This window comes from Hibiscus syriacus, unplaced genomic scaffold (assembly GCF_006381635.1).
Source record: "Hibiscus syriacus cultivar Baekdansim isolate YM2019G1 unplaced genomic scaffold, ASM638163v2 tig00110258_pilon, whole genome shotgun sequence".
Classification (NCBI taxonomy): Eukaryota; Viridiplantae; Streptophyta; class Magnoliopsida; order Malvales; family Malvaceae; genus Hibiscus; species Hibiscus syriacus.
In genome coordinates, this window is record NW_024062649.1 from 533,354 (window position 1) to 558,299 (window position 24,946).

Below are 24,946 nucleotides of genomic sequence, written 5' to 3' on the forward strand. Positions count from 1 at the left end.
AATGATCTCAATTTTAAAACAAGAGATTTAAGCGCAAATTCTTAAATAGATTATCTCTTTTCTTTCCTCTACTTAGGAAAATCACTCAAAGAGATTTTAATAGCTACAACACACTTTTAGTAGCAATAGTGTCTATCATATTCTCATTCATGATATTCAAAATATTAGCATTAAAGAGACCATCACATATTTTATTTATTATGACTAAATTTGGTATTCCACTCAACCAAATTATTCTCTACTATTTTAACTTATGCACTAAGTTTTAAGAGTTTTTAACTCGTCATGGTATTTTTTTTAAAAATTGAAATAGTGAGCATAGTAATGAACAGTGCACCATGTAAGTTTCAATGAAAGCGATGTGGTGCACTAGGCATGCTTAAGTACCAGGTCTTTCATAGAACCAATCATAGACATGCACTTTCATACTCATCACACTACTTTTCAATAAATCATTTATATGTTTTCTCTTTCTTTAATTAAGGTATCTTTAAAGAATTATGCTTGATTCTTTTACTCACAATAGTGTCTTATTAAGCATACATATTTTGGGCTTGCACTACTACCTCATCCTTAGTAGTACTACCTTAGTCTTTACTAGTGGTTTTATCTCATTTTAGAGTATGTACTAAGTTTTAAAGATTAGCTTAAAGGCTCATGCAATCTAATTCATACATTTAAAAGACATAATTAACATGCAACAAGTCTAAATAATCTGACCTCGCATGTAGAATCAAAATTCCAAATAGACTTGTTCATTCTCACCATGCATGCAACTTCATTCTTTGCATCATTATTTTTAAGATTTTGGTTCCTTATCTTCAAGAGATTATGGAAACCAAACTCAAATTTAACAACTATTCAATTTGGAGAATCTTCTCGTTCAACATCATCATCTTCATGATTCTCCAAAATTGCAACCATCATGTTGTCTTTCTAAATTTCTCAAAAGAAATTATCAGTATGATAAAATAGTTGATATTTATTTTCAACTTAATATTCAGAAACTGAATAATCTTACCCCACATGAAAATAAATAGTTACTCTTCTCCACATATAATTAGAAATCATTTAATATAAATAAAATCACATAATAAAGTAAACCAAAATATATCTAATAGATTTACATTATATCCTGCCTTAAAAATATTTCAAGACTTTAAAAAGTTGAAACAATAGTTTGTCGGTCTCATAGTTCAACTCATTGTACGTGAACCAACCATATTAAAATTCTTAAACACATAATAAAGAATTAAATAAGGGAGACCATGAAACATGAAACAATTCACTAAGAATAAAACTACCATTTACCACCTTTAGACAATTTTGTTAAAGCTTAATAATTTGTCATTAAATCTTAATAAACAATTCTTAAACACATAATAAAGAATTAAATAAGGCAGACCATGGAAACATGGCATTTTGTCGTTTTAAGTAATAATTGCATTTTTTAATCTGAGCATTATTCAGATACTGCATTACTTACAAATGTTTAAAAACATTTCTAATAAGTATCGTATTAATCATTCTTAATATTAAGAATGCAATCGTACTAACCTTTTGATTCTTACCATTCCGAAAAGTATAATGAATTCAAACTTTGCAAAGCAGAGACACGATCTCATGCAGTGCAATCCATATTTGATTTTCTTACTGATAATTTTCTAGTAGACTATAGAATCCATATTCACAACACGAACAATAATAATTATTGTCGTATTTAGCAGCAGTAAGAATTCACTTCTAAATTGTTGGAAATATAAACTGCTGCAAAACGAGGCGTTAGCACTGACTGAAAAATATTATATAAAATAATCAATCAGAATGATAACCATGTTGTGGTAATCCACTGCCTTAGAAGCGAATTTGTCCCGATGTGTTTATCGCTACAATGGACGAATGACCCCCGAGAATAACACGGCTCTCCAAATTCCGTACAACCAAAGGATGGAGCGGACTTGGTGGTACTACTCTCCTCTCAACTCAAGGCAACACTCTATGAGAGTGTTTCTAAAGCAAACAATTGCTTTTTGGATATATCAAATGAGAAAAATAGTCCACTATTTATAGACTAAATAGTGAGGGCAACAACGTTTTTTCAAACACACAATTCAATTCTATTAAAAATAGAACTAAATATCATTATGAAATTATTGTATTTTGAGCATTAACCAACATAAATCGATTCAAGTAATTGGGTTCAAGTCAAGTTTGTCAGGTCTAGAAGTATCATATATGAAGATATAAATTCCCATAAGGTTATGTAAGGAAAGATGGTATGAATATTTAGTGGTTGAACGAAATGTATGGGAGAGGTGTATATATGAAGATAATAAATTCCAAAATACCATCCAAAGGCAAGTAGGTATGAATATTTGCTGGCTGAAGAAATGCATGGGAAAGGTATGTTTGCTTGTGTCTACTTGTCATTAATTAATATATGGTAGATAATCACATTACCTGAAAATTTTAAATTATTATATGATATGATACATACGGGGTCATTGGATTTAAAGCAGATCCAACGACTGACAATCCGTTGTGCTGGCTATTTAGATCTTCAATTTGGATAGTTGGATTTATCTTAGATATAAAATTTAACGTCTATTCCTAACAATTATATATAGATAACGTTTATAGATATAAATATTTATACCTTCAATTTACATATAATGTTTGAGGTGACATTGCTAACCTTTTCCCATGAATGTTGGTTGATAGTACTAAATAAATGGGGAATGGTTGAATATATGTAATTCACCAACCCAACAACAAGAAAGAAGCGAGCTCGGCGGTGAATGTGAAAGCTAGGAGCCTTTTCATGATTGCATTTTCTTTAAAGATTCCAATTGTAATTGGACTGTCACACTGGACGCGTGATTGGTTACTATGCTTTTACCATTATCATTATGAAATGTCATCAAATCATCATCATTGACATGCCCTTTTCAAAGGGGAATTTGCCAACATATTCTTGAAATTTGAGTTCCTTCACCAACACTCATAAAAAGTAAAATAAATATCTCTTCTATAAACTGGCTGTCCCTTTTTCTCATATGTATGGGGTAAGGGGAGGTAAGATAGTAGGTTACCCTCAACGTCAGTTTGAGAGCAGCTTCCGTAAGAGACCTCCAAATTATGAAATATCTCTTATATAGGGCTATTCAAATTTCAATATTTTCTTTTGAAAAAAAGAAGAGTTTTGTATTATATTGAATAGCATACACATACAAAACAGGAAAACAAAGATTAAGGACTCGTTAAAAAACTTTTCTAATCCTAAATGAAGGAAAAAATGTCTTAAGTCAATGTTAACTTGATACTTCACACACGGTTTCGATATTTAATATTCTAAATAGAACTACTTTGTACAATTGCTACTTTGTTACTTATACCTCTAAGGTGAAATAATATATAACGGCTAGAATTTAATAATTCTCATTCAAATATTTTCGATTTGAATCTTAAACCTAACGTATGAAAATTATAAATATGAAAGAAAGTTATTATTTTATTAATTAGTTGATCTGGTGAGAAGCGATACTATATCTCTTAAGTAATGTCAGCAATTTAAATCATAACGTTGTGAATGAAGTAAATTGGATTGAAAGGTCATTCTCGTAATATGCTTATGTGATATTTGATGTGGATTAGTTAATTAATATATTAAATACCGATGATTAAAAAGATTTCAATTTTTTACTAGGAGCAACGGTAAATAACTTTTTGTTGTTGGCTTAGGTGTGTGGGAAACGGGGAACCTTATTACCTAGGACAAAGGGCAAACAATTCTTTTCCTTGTAGACTTGAATCATTGGGTCAAAATGCCAGTTCAACATATACTTTATATTTGAGAGCTAGGCATGATTTTGTTTGATAATTCTTTATGTATAAAATATAGTTACATTTAATATTATATGAAACTGAACTATATATGATACCAACCTTTTCTTCAAAATAAACTAAATGAAAAAAAAATGATTTTTTCATAATACACGATGATCAGATCATAATAAATTAAAATATAATGACTAATTTCTTATTTTTGTAAAATAGAAGGATACAATACATAAATAGCCCATTTTCAGATTTTGACAAATTATACAATGCTTATTGCATAAGTTATTCCATATTATTTCTAATAGGAACCATCTTAGGTTTACATTGGTTGTATATATAGTTTTCCAAAACGACAACTGAAAAAATAAAAATGATTCGTGCCGTTGTTAATTTTTTTTTAAATTCAAATACATTGAACGATGTCACTGATAAAAGAAAAATATTATTTTTTAAAATATTTAAATTCGAATAATTATATATATATATATATATTGTTAATGTCTAAAAGTAATTTTAAACATAAACTACTTTATAAACCTCAACTCTATTAAAAAATATTATTTTATCTTTAGCTGGTTTTTCGATTGCAAGCTGTCTTGAAATTTGGAACCATCTCAAGCTTGAATGCTTGATGTAGCTAGGCAATTTCCCAAGCACTGGTTTTTTATGCCAAATTATGCCCCAAACTCCTACAATCAAACTCGCAGAAATAATATATGTTTATAATTTTTCTTAACTATTAATAACATATATTTTATAAGCGTAACTGTTTGAATCTAAAACCTTAAAACAATGGCGGATCTAAAAATATTTTTGAAGATAGGTACATAAATGATAACAGTATAAAAAACTTGAATGAGGTAAGTATAAATGAAGTTTTAGGGTGGAAACCATCAATAAAATGATTCATTAATCGAAGAAAATTGAGATTTCAAGGTAGACACAATAAAATTTTAGGATGGACACCATCAATAAAATATGTGAGTAATCGAAGAAAATCTAGATTTCAATACCCACCTTCAACCATGAGTGCGTCTGCCACTGCTTAAAGGAGAACAATACTCAAACAACTAATGGCACTCGATAAATTTATCCCTACTAATTTCAAAAAGTAATAAACCAACTTAAAAGAATGCCTAATCAATAATGAAGAATCTAGTCATAGAAATAAACATACAATAATACACAAACCAATTTATTTCAGTAGTTAAAAATAGTTATTGTTCCTAAAGATCTCATATTCAAATACCCGCGATTGCACATAAAATTTGAGTCTTTATTATTTAATGATTGAAAATATTTAAAACATATATTATCAATTGTAATTATCTTAAATTTTAATAAAAAAATAAACTATAATAATAAAGTTTTGAAAGAGGATATGATGGGCAAAGAGGTTAGTCCAATGACATGAAAAAGGGATCAGACTTTAGTTTATAGATAGCCAGCCAAATTACTCTACATACGTATGTCTCAAAAGTGATGGCATCCTTCACCAACAATTTTGTAAATTTGTCACTGACTTTTTTGTTCCATGACAAGATGCTATTATTATCTCTACAGTTCGAGTGAGAGGAGAGATAGACATTTGAGATGACGGGGGATATTTTGAATTCTTCATAAAAATTATTAAAATATAACATTCGATAAATGAACTCATTAAGTAGTCTCAATGATACAATGAAATATTATTGTTTTTAAAAGATTTAGATTTGAACACTTTCATCTATAGAGTGTGTGTGAATTATCGATAACTAAGAGAGTTTATGAATATATATTACCTTATAATAATATAAACTATTAAAATATACATGCTTAATTATAAAATAAGTGTTCAACTATACCACTTTTCTCAAATAGGTGCCCAATTTTTTTGGAATCATTTATGTTCCTAATATTACAAACGTTATCACTTTAGGTGTCCAGGTAATAATGGTCGTTAAATTCTACCATTAAGCGTCACATGTCATATTTTGGTAATTTTAAAAACCTCAAAACTTTAAAAACTCCAATTTCAATCTCTAAACTCACTATAGACGTCACTATTTGACGTCAATCGAACCTCCACTAGAACCTCCATCCTACGACAAGCCAAACCCGACCATAAACACCATGTCTGACGAAAGAAACAACAAAAATCACAATCCAAAACCGATTCTTCGACGAACTCAAACCCCCAAAATTCACGACTCCCAGACGATCAAATGACATGCACAAGGACAAGGGAGACAACGGTTGACCAGAGAGATGGCAAGGGTGGCGTTGACCGTGACGGATGACAAGGGAGGTTAGGGATTTAAGCTTTTTTTTGTAGTTTTAGAAAAATAGGGTATTTCAAATGGCTAGAGCGTGACATGTATTACTTAACGGAATTTTTTAATGGTTGTTATGTTCGAGCACCTAAAATGGTAACGTTTGAAACGTTAAGCACCTCGTTGATTCTAAAAAGAATTTGGGTACCTATTTGGAAAAAGCGATATAATTTGAACACTTATTTATAATTAAGCCAAAAATATACCATAGGTTTAAATTCGAATTTTAAAATTTATTATCCTTTTTCGTAAAAAGGAAAATACCTCCCTTTTGAATGAGTTGGCTGGCTGGGAATATCTTTTAAAAAAAGTATCAGCTTTGCAGCAATAGGAGAATTCAAGACTATATGAAGTTGCATTATTGAGCTTGTCTTGTAGGGTTATCATATGCAGTATGATCCGAGAGATGCCATAATTTTGTAAAATTTTAAATTTTTATATAATTTAAATATATATTTTTTTTCAAAAAAATCGTTTGAATATAAAATCATGATCGATAAGATTTAGGTTATTTATTTTCCAAAATATTGTTAATTTAGATTTATTTAATCTATTTCTCCTGTGAAAGTTTTACGTTAAATTTGAGTTTTTTTTTTGAATAATTAAATTTGAGTTTATAAGAAATATATACAAATATTTTCAACATATTTGGATGTAATTGTGCTAATCTTTCACTTTAGCATGGGATCGAGTCCTACGGAGGGCATTTCATAATTCGGAGGTCTTCTACGGGCCTACTATCTTACTTTCCCCTTACCCCATTATATATAGGAACAATGGACAACCATTTTTTTTTTCACTTTAGCATGGACGAAGTCATAGATTTTTTTTTCTGGTTGAACTTGAATTATAATTTTTGGGAGTTAAGATGCAATTTTAATATTGTATCAACTTTTAAATTTATAACTTTAGGATTGAATCACAACTTTATAATTTTAGGAGGGTCAAAATGCAATTGGACCATCTATTAACTTGTAATTTTTCCTTATAAAATAAGGAATAAATTAACTGTCTAAAAATGAAGATAAAGTGCACAAATCAAGTAATCTTAGTGGTTAAAGGGATAATTGTTATCTCTAGAGATCTTGAGTTCAAGTACGACATTTACAAGGATACTTTAATGTTTATTCCCAAATGATTGATAACATTTTTAACATATAATATATTGTAATAAAAAATAAGGGTAAAATGGCTCATTCAAACATTCTGTATTATTGGGTTAAAATAAATCCATGTTAAATTGATTTTTTCCGCTCACTTTTGAATTTAAATCCATGTACTTTTGCCCAACTCTCTATTTTCCCGACAAGCCCATAACGAGGTAAATATTTGTCGGGTTTCTTTTTGTGTAAGCCCATTCTATTATTTGTCTCTATTCTTTTGCAACCACGTGTTAAATTTAGGGTAAACGACATCAGATACCACTGAATTTTAGATGTTGTATTGTTTACCACTGATCTTTCAATTTTATCAATTATAACACTAAACTTTGATCGTTTCAGTTATACCACTGAGCCGTTAAACTATTAATAATAGGATCAAAACGATGTCGTTTTGGTGAGGTGTCTAAGTCGACATCCGTCAGCCACATCATTGTGCCATTAGTGATTTAATAGCTCAGTGGTATTATTGAAACGAAAATTAAGTTCAATGTTATAATTGGAAAAATCGAAAGATCAACGATATAAACGATATAATGCCTAAAATTCAATGGTATATGTTGTGTGTTACCCTTAAATTTATTCAAGAATCAAATTTGTTGTAAAATTAATTTCATAATCTAAAGTATTTATATAAAACTATCATGTGAAATAGAAATACAATATTCATCGAAAGCCTAAGAGATAAACTCACCATCATTACAAATACATAAAATTTTAGGATACAAAATATCACATAATTAGTATAATCTAAAAAAATCAGCTAATGAAATCTTAACAAAATGGATTGATTAATAAAATCTTAATCCCATATATTAATTTAGACATATAATTTTAATAAGGTTTTTAATAGAATATTTTTAATTAGTTGAAGATTAAAATATTAGATATAATTATTAATAGATATCTATCCATATGTATATTAACAAGATCAAGATTAAACTTCAAATTAAAAGACGAAACTTGATCAAAATATCACATGAATTTAGGACTATCAGAGTAAGTTTAATACAAATGGATTTAAATATTAATTATTTCACTTCAAAAAAAAGAATATTCATTATGTAGATCAAGTTATATATATATATATATATATATTAATGCAAACTTTGTTAGGGGTGTTAAAAATCAGATACCCCGTTTTTGGGTGTGTGAAGTATCGTGTACCCGGTTGCTCAGGTAGTATATTTATTAGTTTGTTACTCGGTCTGTTAAGTTTAGGTACTCATATTTTCGAGTCACGACCACGCGATTTATGTATTTTTTTATTTATTTTTTAAAATTCACATAGGAAATACATGAAAATTTAGAAGTTCATAATATACAATCTATATAAAAAATTAGTGATTTGAATTTAGTTTTAAGGATATATATATAAAGTTTATTTGCAAAAAGAAAACATTAAAAAAATCGATTGTATTTTTTCTTTCGTATCCCATTTTTGACAAATTAATAAAGAAAATTGAAAAATTCAAAACTTAAAAGTCCATAAAACAAACATAAGAAAAAGTTAGGGATTTAAATTTAATTTAATATAAAAATATTAAGGAACATAAAATAAAAATATAATTTATACTATATATATTAAAAATATCGGGCCGGATACCTGATTATAAAAATATTTCGGCCCAGACCAAGTCTAACTACTCGAAAAAAATCATGGATCGGGTACCCGACTAAATCAAATAATTTTTTTTTAAAGAATTACCTGACTATTTTAGGTTCAAGTCGACATGTTTGATCAACTGGGTGGGATTTTTTTTAACATCCCTAAACTTTGTACATAAAAGTCTTCTTTTCTCTTATCTAAGTTTTTTTTCTCAATATCTTTTTGTTGTTTTCCTCTTCCTTTTCAATCTTTGTTTAACCAATAGCAACACTAATTTTAATATTAATTGTTGATAGTAGATAATTATAATTTTTTTCATTATTTTTATACTATGTCTTTTGTTTTTTTATTGAATTTTCTCAATTTTAGATAAGGATTTTTTCCTTGTGATAAAATTTTCTCTACTCTTGCGACATGTTTTTCTTTACTCTTGAGGCACATTCCTTATGACTTTTTGTATTTTTTTCGTATAATTTTGCAGTCATGTTGTTGCTCGCACAATGATCCTCACAACATTTGTTTTTTAATTGGTTTGTTGGTAGTCACTTATTGTTAGATCCCCTTTTCGATAAAAATGTTATTTTTTGATATAATCATAATTGTGCAACGAAGCAGCCTGCCAAATTGTTTGGTTTTCTCACCACTCTTTTGTCACTCCGTAAAGCATCTCGTTCAACAGAGAAAATGAATTTTATGAATGTTATTGGGTTCTTTTAATGTTAGATGACATTCTCAATGGAATGTTTCGTTTTCCTTCGTATATTTGAGTTTAATATTTTTGTTTTATGTATAAATTTTTAATGGTTATTGTTCTTATTTTTATCTCTATATCTAAATACGTTAAAATTTTAATTTCTTCTATTAACTTTATGGCTTATTACCAAAATAAGTACCCAAATTATACTACTTTTTCCCAAATAGGTGCTTAAACTATTTTTTTAACTCATCTAGGTGCTTAAAGTTACAAACATTACCCATTTAGGTGTCCAGGCCGTTAACGGTGTTAATTTCCCCCGTTAAGTGACACATATCACAATCTGGTGGTTTTGAAACTTATTTTTCAAAAATAATATTAAAAATATTATGATATTTATAAAAAGAAATAACTTTTATTATATTATAAAACAATCTCAAATCCCAACCTTAATCCACCGCTGCCGTCCTTTCCAGCCACGATCACAGCCATCGGCATAGTCCTTGCCATCCTGCTACTCATACGCCATCGTAGTTTCCATCAATTGGCCGCTGGAATCGCGTGGGATCATGATTTCCATCCTAGGATTTGCGGAATATAAAACGTTGATTCATCATCAATCGGTCGTCGATCGGTCATGATTTCATGGGTTTAGGTCACATGGGGGAACGGAGGTCGGGTGGAGCTTCATCGATAAAAAAAAGGCTCGTCACGATTGTAAAACTCGAAATCATCCTCACCTGATCTGTAACACTAAAATCATTTTTACTTGACTCCAAGAATGATCGAGAGGGGAAGACGGGTGGATCTTGTTCCGTGGCTCGTTCATAAAATTTTAAAATTACTATATATTTTAGATTTTCTCAATGTATTTTTTTATTAAAAATATATTTTCGCTCATAAAATTTTATAAGTTCAAGTTCACCCCCTTATATAGAATCCTATATTCGTCCCTACCTGACTCTTAAGACTAAAATCATTCTCATCTCATCACCAAGTGGATCTAAACCTATCTAATTCTCGTTGTACTTGCCAGGTAATCTAGGACTGTGTTATAATTGAGTGAAAATTGAGAAATCGTGACTATGTGAGTAGTGTTCTTTAAAAAAGAAAGTTGTAAATGTAAGTTGTGCTTTATCGAAGATGATTTTGTTAAATATTTATTTTTTAAAACATGTTTATAATGTAAATTGGGTGAATAAAGATTCACCCCAATCTTACCAAATTTTTTGGTCAAAATTTTTACCGAAGCACATGAACAACATCATAAATTCACAATGGCAATCTTACCAAATTGTGAGGTCCTTTTTGGGTAAATTTTGCTGTTGATAGGATGGATTTCGAGTACGAGCTATTTTGTATCAATATCGAAATGATATACTCTTTTTAATTCTTTTAGGATTACGGAAGTTTTTTTAACGAGGATAATTTCGTTATCAATATTTTGTATGTGCCATATCAATAAATTCATACAAAACGTTATTTTAAAAAAAATTCACAATATTGACTAGGGATGGCCATAAGACTCGAACTGATGGATTTTGACTTGACTTTACTCGATTAAGTTGGATTTTTATAAAAATATTTGAGTTCGGGTCGGATTGGATCGGGTTTTTTAAGGTTATGTTTGGGTAGGGTAGGGTTCGATTTTATGGTGAAAAATACCCGACCCATCCTGACCCCAAAAAAATTGTAATTTTACCTATACATTTAAGGATAATTGCAAGAATACTCATCTATATATTATTTTTCTTTTAATTAAATCACTATTTTTATTGAATAAAAATAATATTTTTCAATAAATATATTATTTCGGGTTGGGTCTGGTCGGGTTCGAATTTTATCTCAAAAAATCGAGTTGGGTTCAGGTTGGGTGGAAGGTGTATATTTTTCGGGTCCAGTTCGAGTCGGGTCAAAATCGAGTTTTTAAGGTTATGTTTGGGTCAGGTCGGGTTCGGATTTAGGGTGAAAAATACCTGACCCAAAAAATTGAAATTTTACATTATATATTTAGGGATATTTGCAATAATACTCCACTATATATTATTTCTTTCAATTAAATCCCTATTTTTATTGAATAAAAATAATATTTTTCAATAAATATATTATTTCGGGTTGGGTCTTGTCGGGTTCAGATTTTATCTCAAAAAATCGAGTCGGGTTCAGGTTGGGTGGAAGGTGTATATTTTTCGGGTCCAATTCGAGTAGGTTCAGATCGAGTTTTTAAGGTTATGTTAGGGTCGGGTCGGGTTCGGATTTAGGGTGAAAATACCCGACCCAAAAGATTATAATTTTACCTTATATATTTAGGGATAATTACAATAATACTCCACTATATATTATTTCTTTCAATTAAATCCCTATTTTTATTAAATAAAAATAATATTTTTTAATACATATTATTTTGGATCGGGTCGGGTCGAGTTTGAATTTTATCTCAAAAAATCAAGTCGGGTGGAAGGTGTATATTTTTCGGCTTGGGTCAGATCGAGTTATTAAGGTTATATTTGGGTCGGGTTAGGTTCGGATTTAGGGTGACAAAAATCTGACCCAACTCGAACCAAAAAATTATAATTTTATCTTATATATTTAGAGATAATTGCAATAATACTCATCTATATTTTATTTTCTTTCAATTAAATCCCTATTTTTATTGAATAAAAATAATATTTTTAATATATATATTATTTCAAATCGAGGTCTTGTCGAGTTCGGATTTTATCTCAGAAAATCGAGTCTTGTTCGGATTGGGTGGAAGGTGCATACTTTTTGAGTCGGGTGCTTATAATTTTTCGGTCGGGTTGGGTGGATCGAAAATCCGATCTGACCCGACCCATACCCATCCCTAAATTATTGGTTCGTTAGTATTTGATTTTCTAGATTGTAATATTTTCAATTTTGAAAAGTTAATTCTGGTGACTTTGAATAAAAAGAAATAACTTTCTCATTTTCTTACCATGAACAAAAACCATTCCTCATTCTGTGTCCACCTTGTTCCAAGCATCTTCCATATTGTTGTCAAGAAAAACCCTAGTATTACCCATAGGTCAACATTCAGAGCACGTATACAAGAATTATTCAAAGATTTATGTCCAATGCCCGACAATTTCACTGTATTGGTAATAAAACACAACTCGATGAATCGTGTTCAATTGTGAAAAAAAACTCGTTCATGAATCATGCATGAGTTGTATGACGCCGTCAAGAGAGAACTTTGACGATTACGTTGGATTTTTTTTATAGCAAAAACAAGCTGGGTTTCTTTATTCAAACTTGTACAAAAGCTCTTCAGTTTTGTTCACATGGCGGCTCAATGGATTGCTTCTATAAATATGGAGTTGTCTTGTTCAACTCTTAACAAATCCATCAGTTCCAGAAAAAGAAAAATGAAGTCTGTTTACCATTTACCATTGCTTTTCATTGTTGTTTTCTCGTTGGGATGGTCATCTTCTTCGGCTGATAGCCATGAGGATTTTCTTGATTGTCTTTCTTCATATCATCCCCAAGAATCCTCTTTGATTTCTAGAGTTATTTACACCGAAAGAAACTCGTCATATTCTGCAATTTTGGAGTCTTCGATTCATAATCTCCGGTTCTCTGCACCAAATACCCCGAAGCCTTTGGTTATCGTAACGCCATTGAACATTTCCCATGTTCAAGCAACGATTCATTGCTCGAAAACACACGGCCTCCAGATTCGGACTCGAAGTGGAGGTCATGATTTCGAGGGTCTTTCGTATGTCTCTGAAGTCCCGTTTGTCGTCGTCGATTTGGTTCATTTTCGATCGATTGACATCGATGTCGAAAACGAGGAGGCATGGGTTCAATCCGGAGCCATCACGGGTGAATTGTACTACAGAATCAATGAACGAACCACGAATCTTACCTTCCCCGGTGCACTCTGTCACACCGTGGGAATTGGTGGATTTATTAGTGGTGGAGGGTACGGCTTATTGTTCCGAAAATACGGACTCGCGGGGGATAACGTACTCGATGCACAATTAGTTGATGCTAACGGGAGAGTTCTCGATAGAAGATCGATGGGCGAAGATTTGTTTTGGGCCATTCGAGGCGGCGGCGGAGGAAGTTTCGGGATCATTCTCTCGTGGAAAGTGACGTTGGTTCCTATTCCGTCAACCGTGACAGTTTTCTCTGTAGGCAGGACGTTGGAACAGAATGCAACAGAGCTTCTCCATCGTTGGCAATACGTCGCACCCAATCTTCCGAACGACGTATACTCTGTCGTCTCGATATCGACGGTGAACGGTACCGAAACCGGGAGGAGGACGGTTCTAGCAACCTTTACTTCAGTGTTCCAAGGCAGTGCCAATGAGCTTATGGCATTGATGCAAGAACGATTCCCCGAACTCGGACTCGTTCAGGACAATTTCGTCGAGACGACTTGGATCGGATCTCTAATGTTTGTGTCACAACTTCCGAACGAAACCTCGGAGATTTTACTCGACAGGACCTATAGGAGCACCCTTCTTAGTCCTGCATTCAAAGCGAAATCCGATTATGTGAGGAAACCAATGCCTGAGATTGCATTACAAGGGCTATGGTCCCAACTTCTGGAGGACGTAGCAACCACTGCAACTATGAACATCATCTCCTACGGTGGTAAAATGGACGAATTCCCAGAGAGTGCACTTCCATTCCCACATCGGAAAGGAACCTTATACAAGATAGACTACAACATCGGCTGGCAGGAGGAGGAGAACAACAATCCTCAAAGGTATATAAACTGGATTCGGAAACTTTATACGTATATGGCTCCATTTGTGTCGAAATCTCCTCGAGAAGCGTACGTTAATTACAGAGATCTCGATATCGGACGGAACGATGAGGACGGCAAGACAAGTTATAAGCAAGCGAGTGTTTGGGGTCGTAAATATTTCAAAAGGAATTTCGATAGGTTGGTTTATGTTAAGTCGAAGATCGATCCAGAGAATTTCTTCAGACATGAACAGAGCATTCCTCCTCGTTTCCATTGATCGAAGAAAATAAGGTTATTTGTTTACATTCTGAGTTTAGTGTCGTATCTCTAAGTTTAAATTTTCTTCAGTCTTGTATTGCACACAAGGTTTGTATTGCGTGCAACATTTATTACATCAGCTACATGTTTCATGCACACGTAGATAGACTCCTTGTACAACTATGTATTCAAATATTTAACAAATGATAATATTTTATTCAGATAATAATATTAAAATAATTTACTAATAAAAACGAATTACAAATTATGTCAATGCTCTCATGTCTATAATCAGGGATAAATGCAATATTTTATGTTAGCAGTGAGTGAATTGACTGCTCGATTAGCGATTGAATTGGCTGCTTCGTATATCATTATTGAGAGCAACGCTATTAATCTTGTGCGCCAATTGATTCATCGCCAATCGATAGCTGTCCGTTTAATCACAACCTCTACAAACAACTATTCGAAGCCTCCAAAGGAAGACTCACTAAGAAAAGGAAGTGACAACAATAACTTTAAAAGTACATTAGCAGAAGTCTAAACTTGTAAGGGTCATTAAACTTAACTAATAACTTCCCACGAGTAAACATCAATAAATTAATGTACGTACGTAAGGTTTACCACAACATTAACATTTGTAAACATGAAGGACCTAGTTGATAGTCTCTTATATTCAACCCTCATAGGCTGTGATTTGTACCTATCACTAATAGGGTGCAAACGAGCAGAGTATTGCTGAGCTCGACTCAAACTCGAAATCCTAAACTGAAGCTCGTGAGTAGCTCGAAAAGGCTCGAAATGGAAAAAAAAAAATCTTAAACTTAATTAGATTGAAGCCTCAAACTCAAACTCGAACCTGAACCTTAAATACATGAAAGTCTTACTGCATTTAAAAAAATCAACACATAAATGTTAATATTATTAATAATTTATTTTTTTAAAAATAAAATCTTAATATATTATATTTTCGAGCTGCTCACGAGCTTTTCGAGTCGAGTATCAAGTAGTTCGTTTTGGTTCGTTAAGAATTTGAGTCGAGCTCGAGTAGCTCGCGATCTGTCTCGTCTCATTTACAGTAGGGGTGTAAACAAGCCGAGTCGAGATCGAGTATTACTGAACTCGACTCGAAAACTCGCGAGCTGAAAATTTTTAAGCTCGACTCGAACTCGAAATCCTGAACTGAAGCTCGTGAGCAGCTCGAAAAGGCTCGAAATGGAAAAAAATCTTAAACTTAATTAGATTAAAGCCTCAAACTCAAACTCAAACCTGAAGCTTAACTATATGAAAATCTTATTGTATTAGCCTTATCTTCAACATGGTTTTCCGAGGTTATAATGAGTTTGGATGAATTATTCATGTGGAGAATGAAGTTGCCTACGTTTTCCTATATGTTAGGAGGCTACGAAATTACGTAGTACATAGGTAAAATTGAAAATTTTAATAGATTTCGAGGGGTTATGCTTTTCTTAGTAAATGTTGATATAGACGTGTAAATTAATGGTTAACGTTAAATTATTTCCATTTAATTATTATTAGTTATTTTTTATAATATTTGTATGCAAATGGATTAATGAACGATGACATCATATACGATTTATATATTCTTGCATTAAAAAAACGTGAGGGATATATTGCCACTAGGAAATGCATATATCATTGATTGATTGCAATGCACTAGAAAAACGTAAATGCATGCGTCTAGAAGAAACAAGAATGATAGGGTAGGTTTTGTTATTAATTAATGTTGATATATATATATATATATATATATATATATATATAAGCTAATATTAAATGTTATATTATTAAATCTTTTAACTATAAAAAGTTACAAAATGATGCTCTAACTATAGAGTCTTGTTTTGTTGAGTCTATTGATTATTAAAAGTTACAAATTGATCACCCGACTATTCATTATGTTCCAAATTTGTCATTTTCTGTTAAAAATTGACGGTTGTCTAAGTTGGACGTTAACATGATGATTGAGATATGATAATTGTTTGAGATTCTGAGATCATATTTTATTATATCACAGTCAGCAGGTTAACGTTCAACTCATAATACTATTAATTTTTTAACAGAAAAGGACGAGTTTGGAATATAATAAATAGTCGGATGACCATTTTGTAACTTTTAATAGTCATGCGTTGTATGGGTACTAATAACTTCCTACTGTATGACTGTACACCTAAATTTAAACTTGTTTTCATAGATCAAAACTAATGGCGTTCAAAAATACTTAACTAGGATGATTCAATTTGTTGATCCGTCCACCTGATTTAAATTTACTGGATATTTATAGTAAAAATATTTGAATTTTATGGCCGGGTACCCAAATACTTATTTTGGCAGGTTTTTGGGTCGTGTTCGGGTAAAAATATTCATATTATGATTGTTTCTTAGAAAATAAAAAATTTCAAACATAAGAAATTAAGTTTTCTTTGTTCAATATTCTTCACGCGTGTTTATAGTAAGAAAAATAATTTTTTAGGTTAATAATTTTTTTTTAAGTATGGTGCGACCAAAATTTGAGGTGATATGACGTACCATAAGTTATCCTTGCTAATGGACAGTTTATCCCTCTACTTCAGGTACATCAACTATTTGGTTTGTTGCTCGTGATAAGCACATACATTGTTTCTGGTCATGCATTGCTGGTGACTGTTTTGGGCGATGCGAGCCTCGTTGAGGCCATGGATGGACCTAGGCGGAGGTGGATGGGGTCGTCGCCCCTTAAAAATATAAAAAATACTATATATTTTAGATTTTTTATGTATTTTTTATTAAAAATCTGTTTTTATCTATTGAAATTTTATAAATCTAAATTTACTCCCTCTAACATAAAATCTTACATCCGTCTATGATTACATGATTGAAGCCTTTGCGTGAGCAACGCTATTAATCTTGTGTGCCGAATTACACGTTGATGCATGACCAATGTTATAACGCACACTCTTGTACATTGGACTTCATCTCTGTGTTCCTTTTTATATTTTTCTTATAAATTGTCTAGACTATATCTCGCTATAGTATTGACCGATGTCGCTCTCATTTTAAGAAAAATGTCATTAAACATGAATATTAATTAAAATACATAGTTTAACTCTTAATTTTCGTAAAATAGATAGATAAAATTTATAACCACGCCAACTCATATATTATAATTAAAGTACAAATACTTTGGTTTCTATACACACAAAGATAGCATACGTGATTTATACATTCTCACATTAAAGAACATGAGATGAGAGATACAAAGCCGCTACTAGGCTATGCACGCGACATTTATTAATTGCAATTAACTAAAAGAAAACGTAAATGCATGCTCCCATGAATGAAACATGATTTTATTCTACACGCAGACACACCAGATACACATTCCTTCTGCTGAAGTTGTGTGCATAGTTTAACTCACTCCAGCTTCTCTTCTTTGGATTCAAAGACGGTCCTGGAGTAATTAGCACCGGTGAAAGTGCCACCTTGAACTTCACTTATGACGGTGCTCCCATCATAGAGAGTGTCCCTTTGCATAAATGTGAAGGGAACATCGCACCAGCCTTGTGTTGCCACCAGACTAACCGTTGTCTTAGTCATCGGCGGCACTTCAATTGTGTGTACAGCTCCTTTAACAGCGGTGAATGTTGTGGTCTGTTCCCACTCAACTCCTGATTGAAGTTCAGTCGATATTTCGATCTCTCCCTTTGCAACGAACGGATACTTGACCGCCATACTGGATTTCATACCTAACGTCAGAGAAAAATTAGTCTTCCATGTTCTAGTACTGGTATCTGTATACGAGAGATTCACTTGTAAAGTGCTGGACTCTTGGGTATAGTTGCTAGCAGAAGTCTTGGCTACGACGAGGATTGTTTCGTCGTAGGCCCTGGCGTTTTCAATACTATAGTTGATACCATAAATTTCTCGACTCAAGACAGCCTCTTCCACCGTTAGTCGGGATAAGCCAGCAACCGATTGGACTGCTGCATTAAGGCAGTCTGTTTTGCCTTCGGTTGTGAGTCTTTTGCAGAAAAGATTGTTGCCCAAGTTCATAAGACTTATGGTCTCATCGTCAACTTTGAGAGGGCGAAACAATGTGTCCTTGTTGTTGCTGCTGGTGTCATCAGAGTCTGCCCAGATCCAATTCGGACTACGCCTCCAGAACTTTTTGTTGGAAACCTGCTTGATGCGGATGTATCCGTCTTTTGTAGGAATAATCTCGCATGCCACAGTAGAATCACCGATGTCCCCAGATGCAAACTGCAAATACGGGTGGCCTTCAATAGAACGAAGACACAAGTACTTGTCATTGTTTCCTTTGAAGGCCACGTACCTAGGCAGGATCAATAACGTACTCCAATTAATAACCGTGAAGATATCAGAGCTTTGACCATCGTAAGTCTTGTAGTTTGCCAACACAGAACGAGTGTACGTCGGATTGCTCCACCTCCATAAGCATAAATAACATTCTGATTGGACGTGCCTGATTCGGACCGTACCCTCAACAGGGTTTACAGTGATAAACTCGAACAACGTGCATGACTCCTTGGATTGACCTTCCTCCTTCTTGTCGGCGGTGGCAGTAATCCAGTACTGGCTGCTTGTGCTTCCTGTGAGGGAAAGATTTTTGGTTCGTACCCAATATTTGTTGTTTTGACAGCTTCTTACGTGCACCAAACCATTTGTATCGGAAAGCTCCACCTCAAACTTCGCGTACGGGTTCTCGGCCTGATCTTCAAAGAATCGGAGATACCCATCAGTGTCTTTGCCATCACGGGTATAGCTCAAGTAATTAAGCTTGTCGATGGGTCCGAAGACGATAAACCTCGGCAATATCACTGCCATTTTCGTTCTGTAATTAAAATTTGAATGGATGGTCTTTTGGTATTTTTCGCTCTTGTGCTTGCTTACCACAAACCAGCCTGGCTACCTATTTATAACGATAATCAAGGGTAATCTTGTCCATCAATTAAAACATGTTTATTTCCAAACTCTACAAAACCAGATGGGTATTGGGGAAAAAAACAAGAGAGACAATTGTTTCAGTTTTTATTAAATGAAAGTAATTATATATTAATATTTATTCTGAATACTTTTAATAATTCGACAACAAATGTTAAGGTAATTTGATAGTTAGATAAAAATAAAAATTTTAAGGAGACATTATCAATAGAATAGATGTATATTAAATACTAATTAAGGCCACAAAACTTTACATTATATCATAAATTTGCATCTTAAAATAAAGGTGAAATATAGTTAGTGGGAATGATGATAGCATATATGATTTATATATTCGCACGTTGAAAAAATGTGAAGTATTTTATGCCACTATATGCATGCCACATTTATCAATTGCAATTAATAAGGAAACGTAAATGCATGCGTCCAAAAGGAAACAGCGTAAATGCATGCGTCCAAAAGGAGATAATTTTTTTACTCACAAAAGCCGGTAACGATGAAGCATGATCTGTAGGACGAGAATTGAATTATAAATTTTGTAAAGATTTAAAATATAAATTTATTATTATATTATAATATAGTTTTATAACTTTTAAAGGGACTAAAATGAAAATATCAATTTAGTGATCAAAATGAGCACATACATATAGATTCATTTACACTGTAGAAATAAAAATATTTTACACTGATTTAGGAATTAGGATATTAGATGAGTGTAAATTGATGGAGATTTCTCTTCCTTCAAATTTTTTCTTATTTTCAATTTTTAATGCTAGTCATCAATTTACATTAATTCAATAATCCTAAATCGGTATAAAACAATATATTATATATTGTGTAACTAGATCATACCTCATATACGTGTGTGTGTTAGAGTCCACTAGCACATGGTGTAAAACTTTTAACTTTTCACCTTCTAGATTCGTTAAATGAGTTAAAATATACGACTAAGATTATTTCATTGTTTTTTATGTGAATAACTTCTCATTTCTTACTGTTAATCTTAGTCATATATTTTCACTCATTCAATGACATTGAGTTTTATTAAAACAAAAGAAGATACAATCTTAACAACAAAACCAATCACACAAATAATTTTAGGGACTATCTTTGTCAAAAAAACTCAAACATAAATAAAATAAAAAAGAAAATCAAAAGGCTCAATAACAATCAAAGCTTTGTTTTGAATATGAAGTCCATCATCTATAACAACATAGTAATCGTCAATAGTACTCCTTTATCTCTATCCAACTAGACGTTTTATAGATGATGGAGTGGTGATTCTTCTTGAAAAATTATAAGTTTTACCTCTGTAACACCCTAATCCAGTTCTACCCGAAGATCCATGGATTACCATATTACACGGGACTACCGAAATAGTGACCCCAAAATTTTCTTTAAAACTACTTCAAAATCACTGAAGATAAATTATCCATGGTAATAAAATAAAACATGGTAATAATAATCTAGTTTTACAGAATAATGGCGAGCTCCCAAAACATTTCCAACAATACAAATACTAAGTACAAAATAAAGTTATGACTGAATACATTTAAGGGTCCATAATAGTACATGCCCTCCAAAGATAACTCAAGACGTGATCTGGGAATCTGGTATGCTACACTGGAATGTCTGGTGACGATAACTCCCCACGATTTGCCCTAAAGAACCTACTTACAAAAACACATTATGAACACTGAGCTTAGGAGCTCAGTGCCTCACTAATAATTGTACTATACTATATGCATTCATTAAATGAGATAGTTCATGGCAAAGGTCTGTACATAAAAGATATTGATTTAACTATTGAGAAGGCTAGTTTTATGTAATCTTAGCTGTTACTATTTCTATTGTTCTGATATTAATTATTGTTATCACTTAAAGTCTTATTTGTTGTTATTTTGTGTTTATAGGATACCTCGAGCCTGATCCTTTAATCATTGGATTAATTATTCGAATATGTTCGTGGGTATAGATATTGACCCTTCAGTATCGGTACTACATCCCGTGGTATCGATATCCACATATTGATATCGATACCCCCTGATTGGTATAGGTTGTTTGGATGAGGTAGTATCAATACTCTAAGATGATTATCGATACTCTGGTGTTTGGGTATCGATACTAGACTGAGTATAGATACCAAACTTGAATTCGATGTTTTGAAAACATCCTAGTATCGATACCCCTACTAGGAGTACCGATACCCCTGCCCTGGTATCAAGACTTTATGTGAGTATCGATACCAAAAGAGCATATTGTTAAATGTGTCTCGATACCAACCCGGCTAGTATCGAAACCAAGGCATCAGTTTCGATACTCTTAGGATGAGTATCAATACGACCCTTTAAAAATTTCCTATTTTATGCCTGGTTGAAAAACATTATTGGTACTGTTCTTAGAGTACCGATACTACTGCTACGGGGTGCCCTATTTTGGCACGAAAAATCATATTTTTCTACCCCAAAAGCCCCTTGAGGTCCCCAACTGACGTTTAAGTGTTTTATTTTGTACTACGGATCATAAATAGGTCTTAACACATGTTGAAACACCCAAATTATGAATCTATCATGAAAATGCTTCAAGTTGATACAAACAATCAAATCTCATCTAAATGATCTACACATGGTATAATCAAGTTTGGAATGAGTTACCTGACTGTCTAGGTTGCTGGTAGTGTCAATAGCTTAAGCCAAGGCAAGGTTTTCCTTCCCCTTAGATTTGGAGCTCTCTCCAATCTCCCTCACTAGTAAGAAATTAAAGCAAGGATCATTAACGTTGTTGGGAAGCTTAGAGGATAATTTAAAATGCTCATAGAGGTTTAAATCTCCCCAAACTGAGTTGAAAACATTTGGGTTTGTAAAACCCCCACTAAACCCACATTTGAAACTAAGGTGGAAATGTGAAGTTGAAAGCTTAAATGAAATCTCAGAGAAAGTTGATTTCGTTTCTTACCTTGGTGCTGCTAAAAATACTTAGAGGAAACTAAAGATCTCACATTTCACTTTGAATGCTAAAGAAGAAGAATGCTTGGGAGAAGAAGACAAGTTTTGGGAAGAAAGGAGATAAGAGAAATGCAGAACATGAGATCACCAAATAAATGGGTTTTCAACCTTTTCTTCAAAAATTGGTCTAATTACATTCTTGGCCCTTCCAGCTTTGGTTGCAAACTTAAGAATTAATCCGAGTTCCATCTTAGGTTAGCCCAAACTCCTAACCCCGAATTCAAGGCATTACAACCTTGATTTGGAGGGCTTTGACCTGAACATGTTTTTACCTTTTGAATTACGTTATGTTTTTCTTCTTCGATTATAACTAGTCGATCCATGACCTACGAGATCATCTGTTTGAGACTATAATCCAACTGCATGATTTTTATCTTGTCATACAAGTGCATGTTATCATACATTTTTGCAAGAGTAAGTATTTTACTATTTTGCAGGATGATGTCTCTAAAGGACGGGTAAGACGAAGTTAGTGACGATAGGAGAATCAATCCTAAGTCTTCTTGGTCAAGGTTCATATCCTTGATCTCCAAGTTGAAGACGATATCCTTGCATATAGTTAGGTGGTCTTCAAGTGGCACACCTTTTACTGACTTGTGTGAGTAGAGGCATTATTTCACGTGTTATTTGCTAGTTAATGTTTTCTTCATGTATAGTTGTTCCAATTTCACCCACAAAGAAGCAATCATATTTTCTTTCATTATATCCTACAAAATTTAGTTTGATAAGTGTAAATGAATCTTAGATAAGATCTTTTGATCCTTACTCTTTTCATTGTTCATCTACTATGATGATATCTCCTTATCAAACTCTTTCAACACAACATTTAACTCATACTATGCAAGGGCATCTAAAAAATTTCACTTGCTATAACAAGGACCTAATGTTGTGATCCAACAATGAAATTTGTATTTCATCAAAACCATTAACTTGGTTGGATCTAACCCAAGAAACTCGGATACTAGTTTATTACAATGAAAGCACGATAATTATAGATGTAAAATTATCACAAAATAAATAACACCAAAACCCCTTTCTGGAAAAATCGCTAACAAAAATTCACTAATATGGAAGCAAGAAGAATACAAGAATATTTGAAAAAAGAAAAAAATATTTTTCTCACCCTAACCCCTAATATATGTTTTTAGGAATATGAATTTGATTATAAAAGAAACTTATAAAGTAAAAAGTAGATTTTTACCTAAAATAAAATAAATTTTCTATTTTGATCAAACTAGGTTTCTTATTTTTCCATGGATTTATGTGACATTGAATTCATATCAAATTCTAACATATTATTGATAATTAATAATTGAAAACGATTAAATTTTGAATTCTGAGTTTATCTTTGTTATTATTATTTAATTCCATCATTTCAAACAAATGATTTTATAAAAATATTCATTTTAACTTTTTAATATTAATTTAAAATTTCAAAATTAAGGAAAAATTTAATTAAACTGTAACGTTTAACGAAAAGAAATGGTGACAACTTTTTTATTTAAAAAAATGATCAGTTGTACGAACCAAGCGATCTCATTGGTAAATGAATTGTTGTTATTCATTGAAATCTTGAGTTCAAGTATCAGGAATACTAGAGATGTGAATGTTCAACGTTGAGAGTTATCTTTGAATAGATTTTATTGTGTTATTATCTTAAATTAATAAAAAAAAAGTCGGCTAGATTTCCTTAAAAATTATATGCGACATATAGATGTATAGTATCTTAGAATGTGGAAAATAAAGTTGCCTACGTATTCCTATATTAGGAGGCTATCAGTTTAGGTAATATTTTTGGAACACCCCAATTTTCAATTCGATTTAAATTTTATTTTTTAATTACTTTTAATTTTTGGGACCAAATTATGAATTTTTGAAGTTTTAACACATTTATCGAATTTCCCTAAAGTTTAGGGACCCAAGCTTTCATTTTCCCTTCTTTCCAGTTAAAAATAAATGTATAGGTGAGAGGAATTGAACCCAGATCTCCAGCAATATCACCCTTAATTCTTACCATTTCATCAATGTCACTACAACAATTGGAATCTAATAAAATAATTCTTTTAAACAAACTTAAGTTAGATTCAAATCCCATAATTTTCCTTGTGCTCGTATCAGCCTCTACCCCGTGAATAACAAGGTTCCAGAGATTTCCATCTCTGGCAGACGGTGGTGTTCACCTCCGTTACCAACCGCATCGTTGTCGCTTTTCGTTCAAACCCCAACCGTTAGCTACCTTGAGCAGCCCACCATTTGTCACAAATCATGATAAAATCATTCGTAATGTTGATCTCGGAGACCGCTCACCGTTGAGGGTCATCATCGGTTACAGAAGAACCGACACCCTCGTTCGATCATAGCCCAATGACCTACTCATTGAAACCCTCGT

The 24,946-nt window shown here is 32.3% G+C and overlaps 2 protein-coding genes across 2 annotated transcripts; one reads left to right on the top strand and one right to left on the bottom strand.

Annotated features, from left to right (window-relative positions):
- The first annotated feature begins 13,001 nt into the window (after positions 1-13,001).
- Positions 13,002-14,609, top strand: LOC120115079 (berberine bridge enzyme-like 8). The gene has a single exon (XM_039135835.1). It carries the CDS (start codon positions 13,002-13,004, stop codon positions 14,607-14,609), a length of 1,608 nt encoding a protein of 535 aa, XP_038991766.1.
- A 3,266-nt stretch (positions 14,610-17,875) lies between these two features.
- Positions 17,876-19,536, bottom strand: LOC120115121. Its single transcript, XM_039135882.1, has 2 exons — positions 18,000-19,536; positions 17,876-17,945 (listed from the first exon to the last, which is right to left on the bottom strand). Exon 1 carries the CDS (start codon positions 19,433-19,435, stop codon positions 18,005-18,007), a length of 1,431 nt encoding a protein of 476 aa, XP_038991813.1. The 5' UTR covers positions 19,436-19,536; the 3' UTR covers positions 17,876-17,945; positions 18,000-18,004.
- Between the last annotated feature and the right edge of the window lie 5,410 nt (positions 19,537-24,946).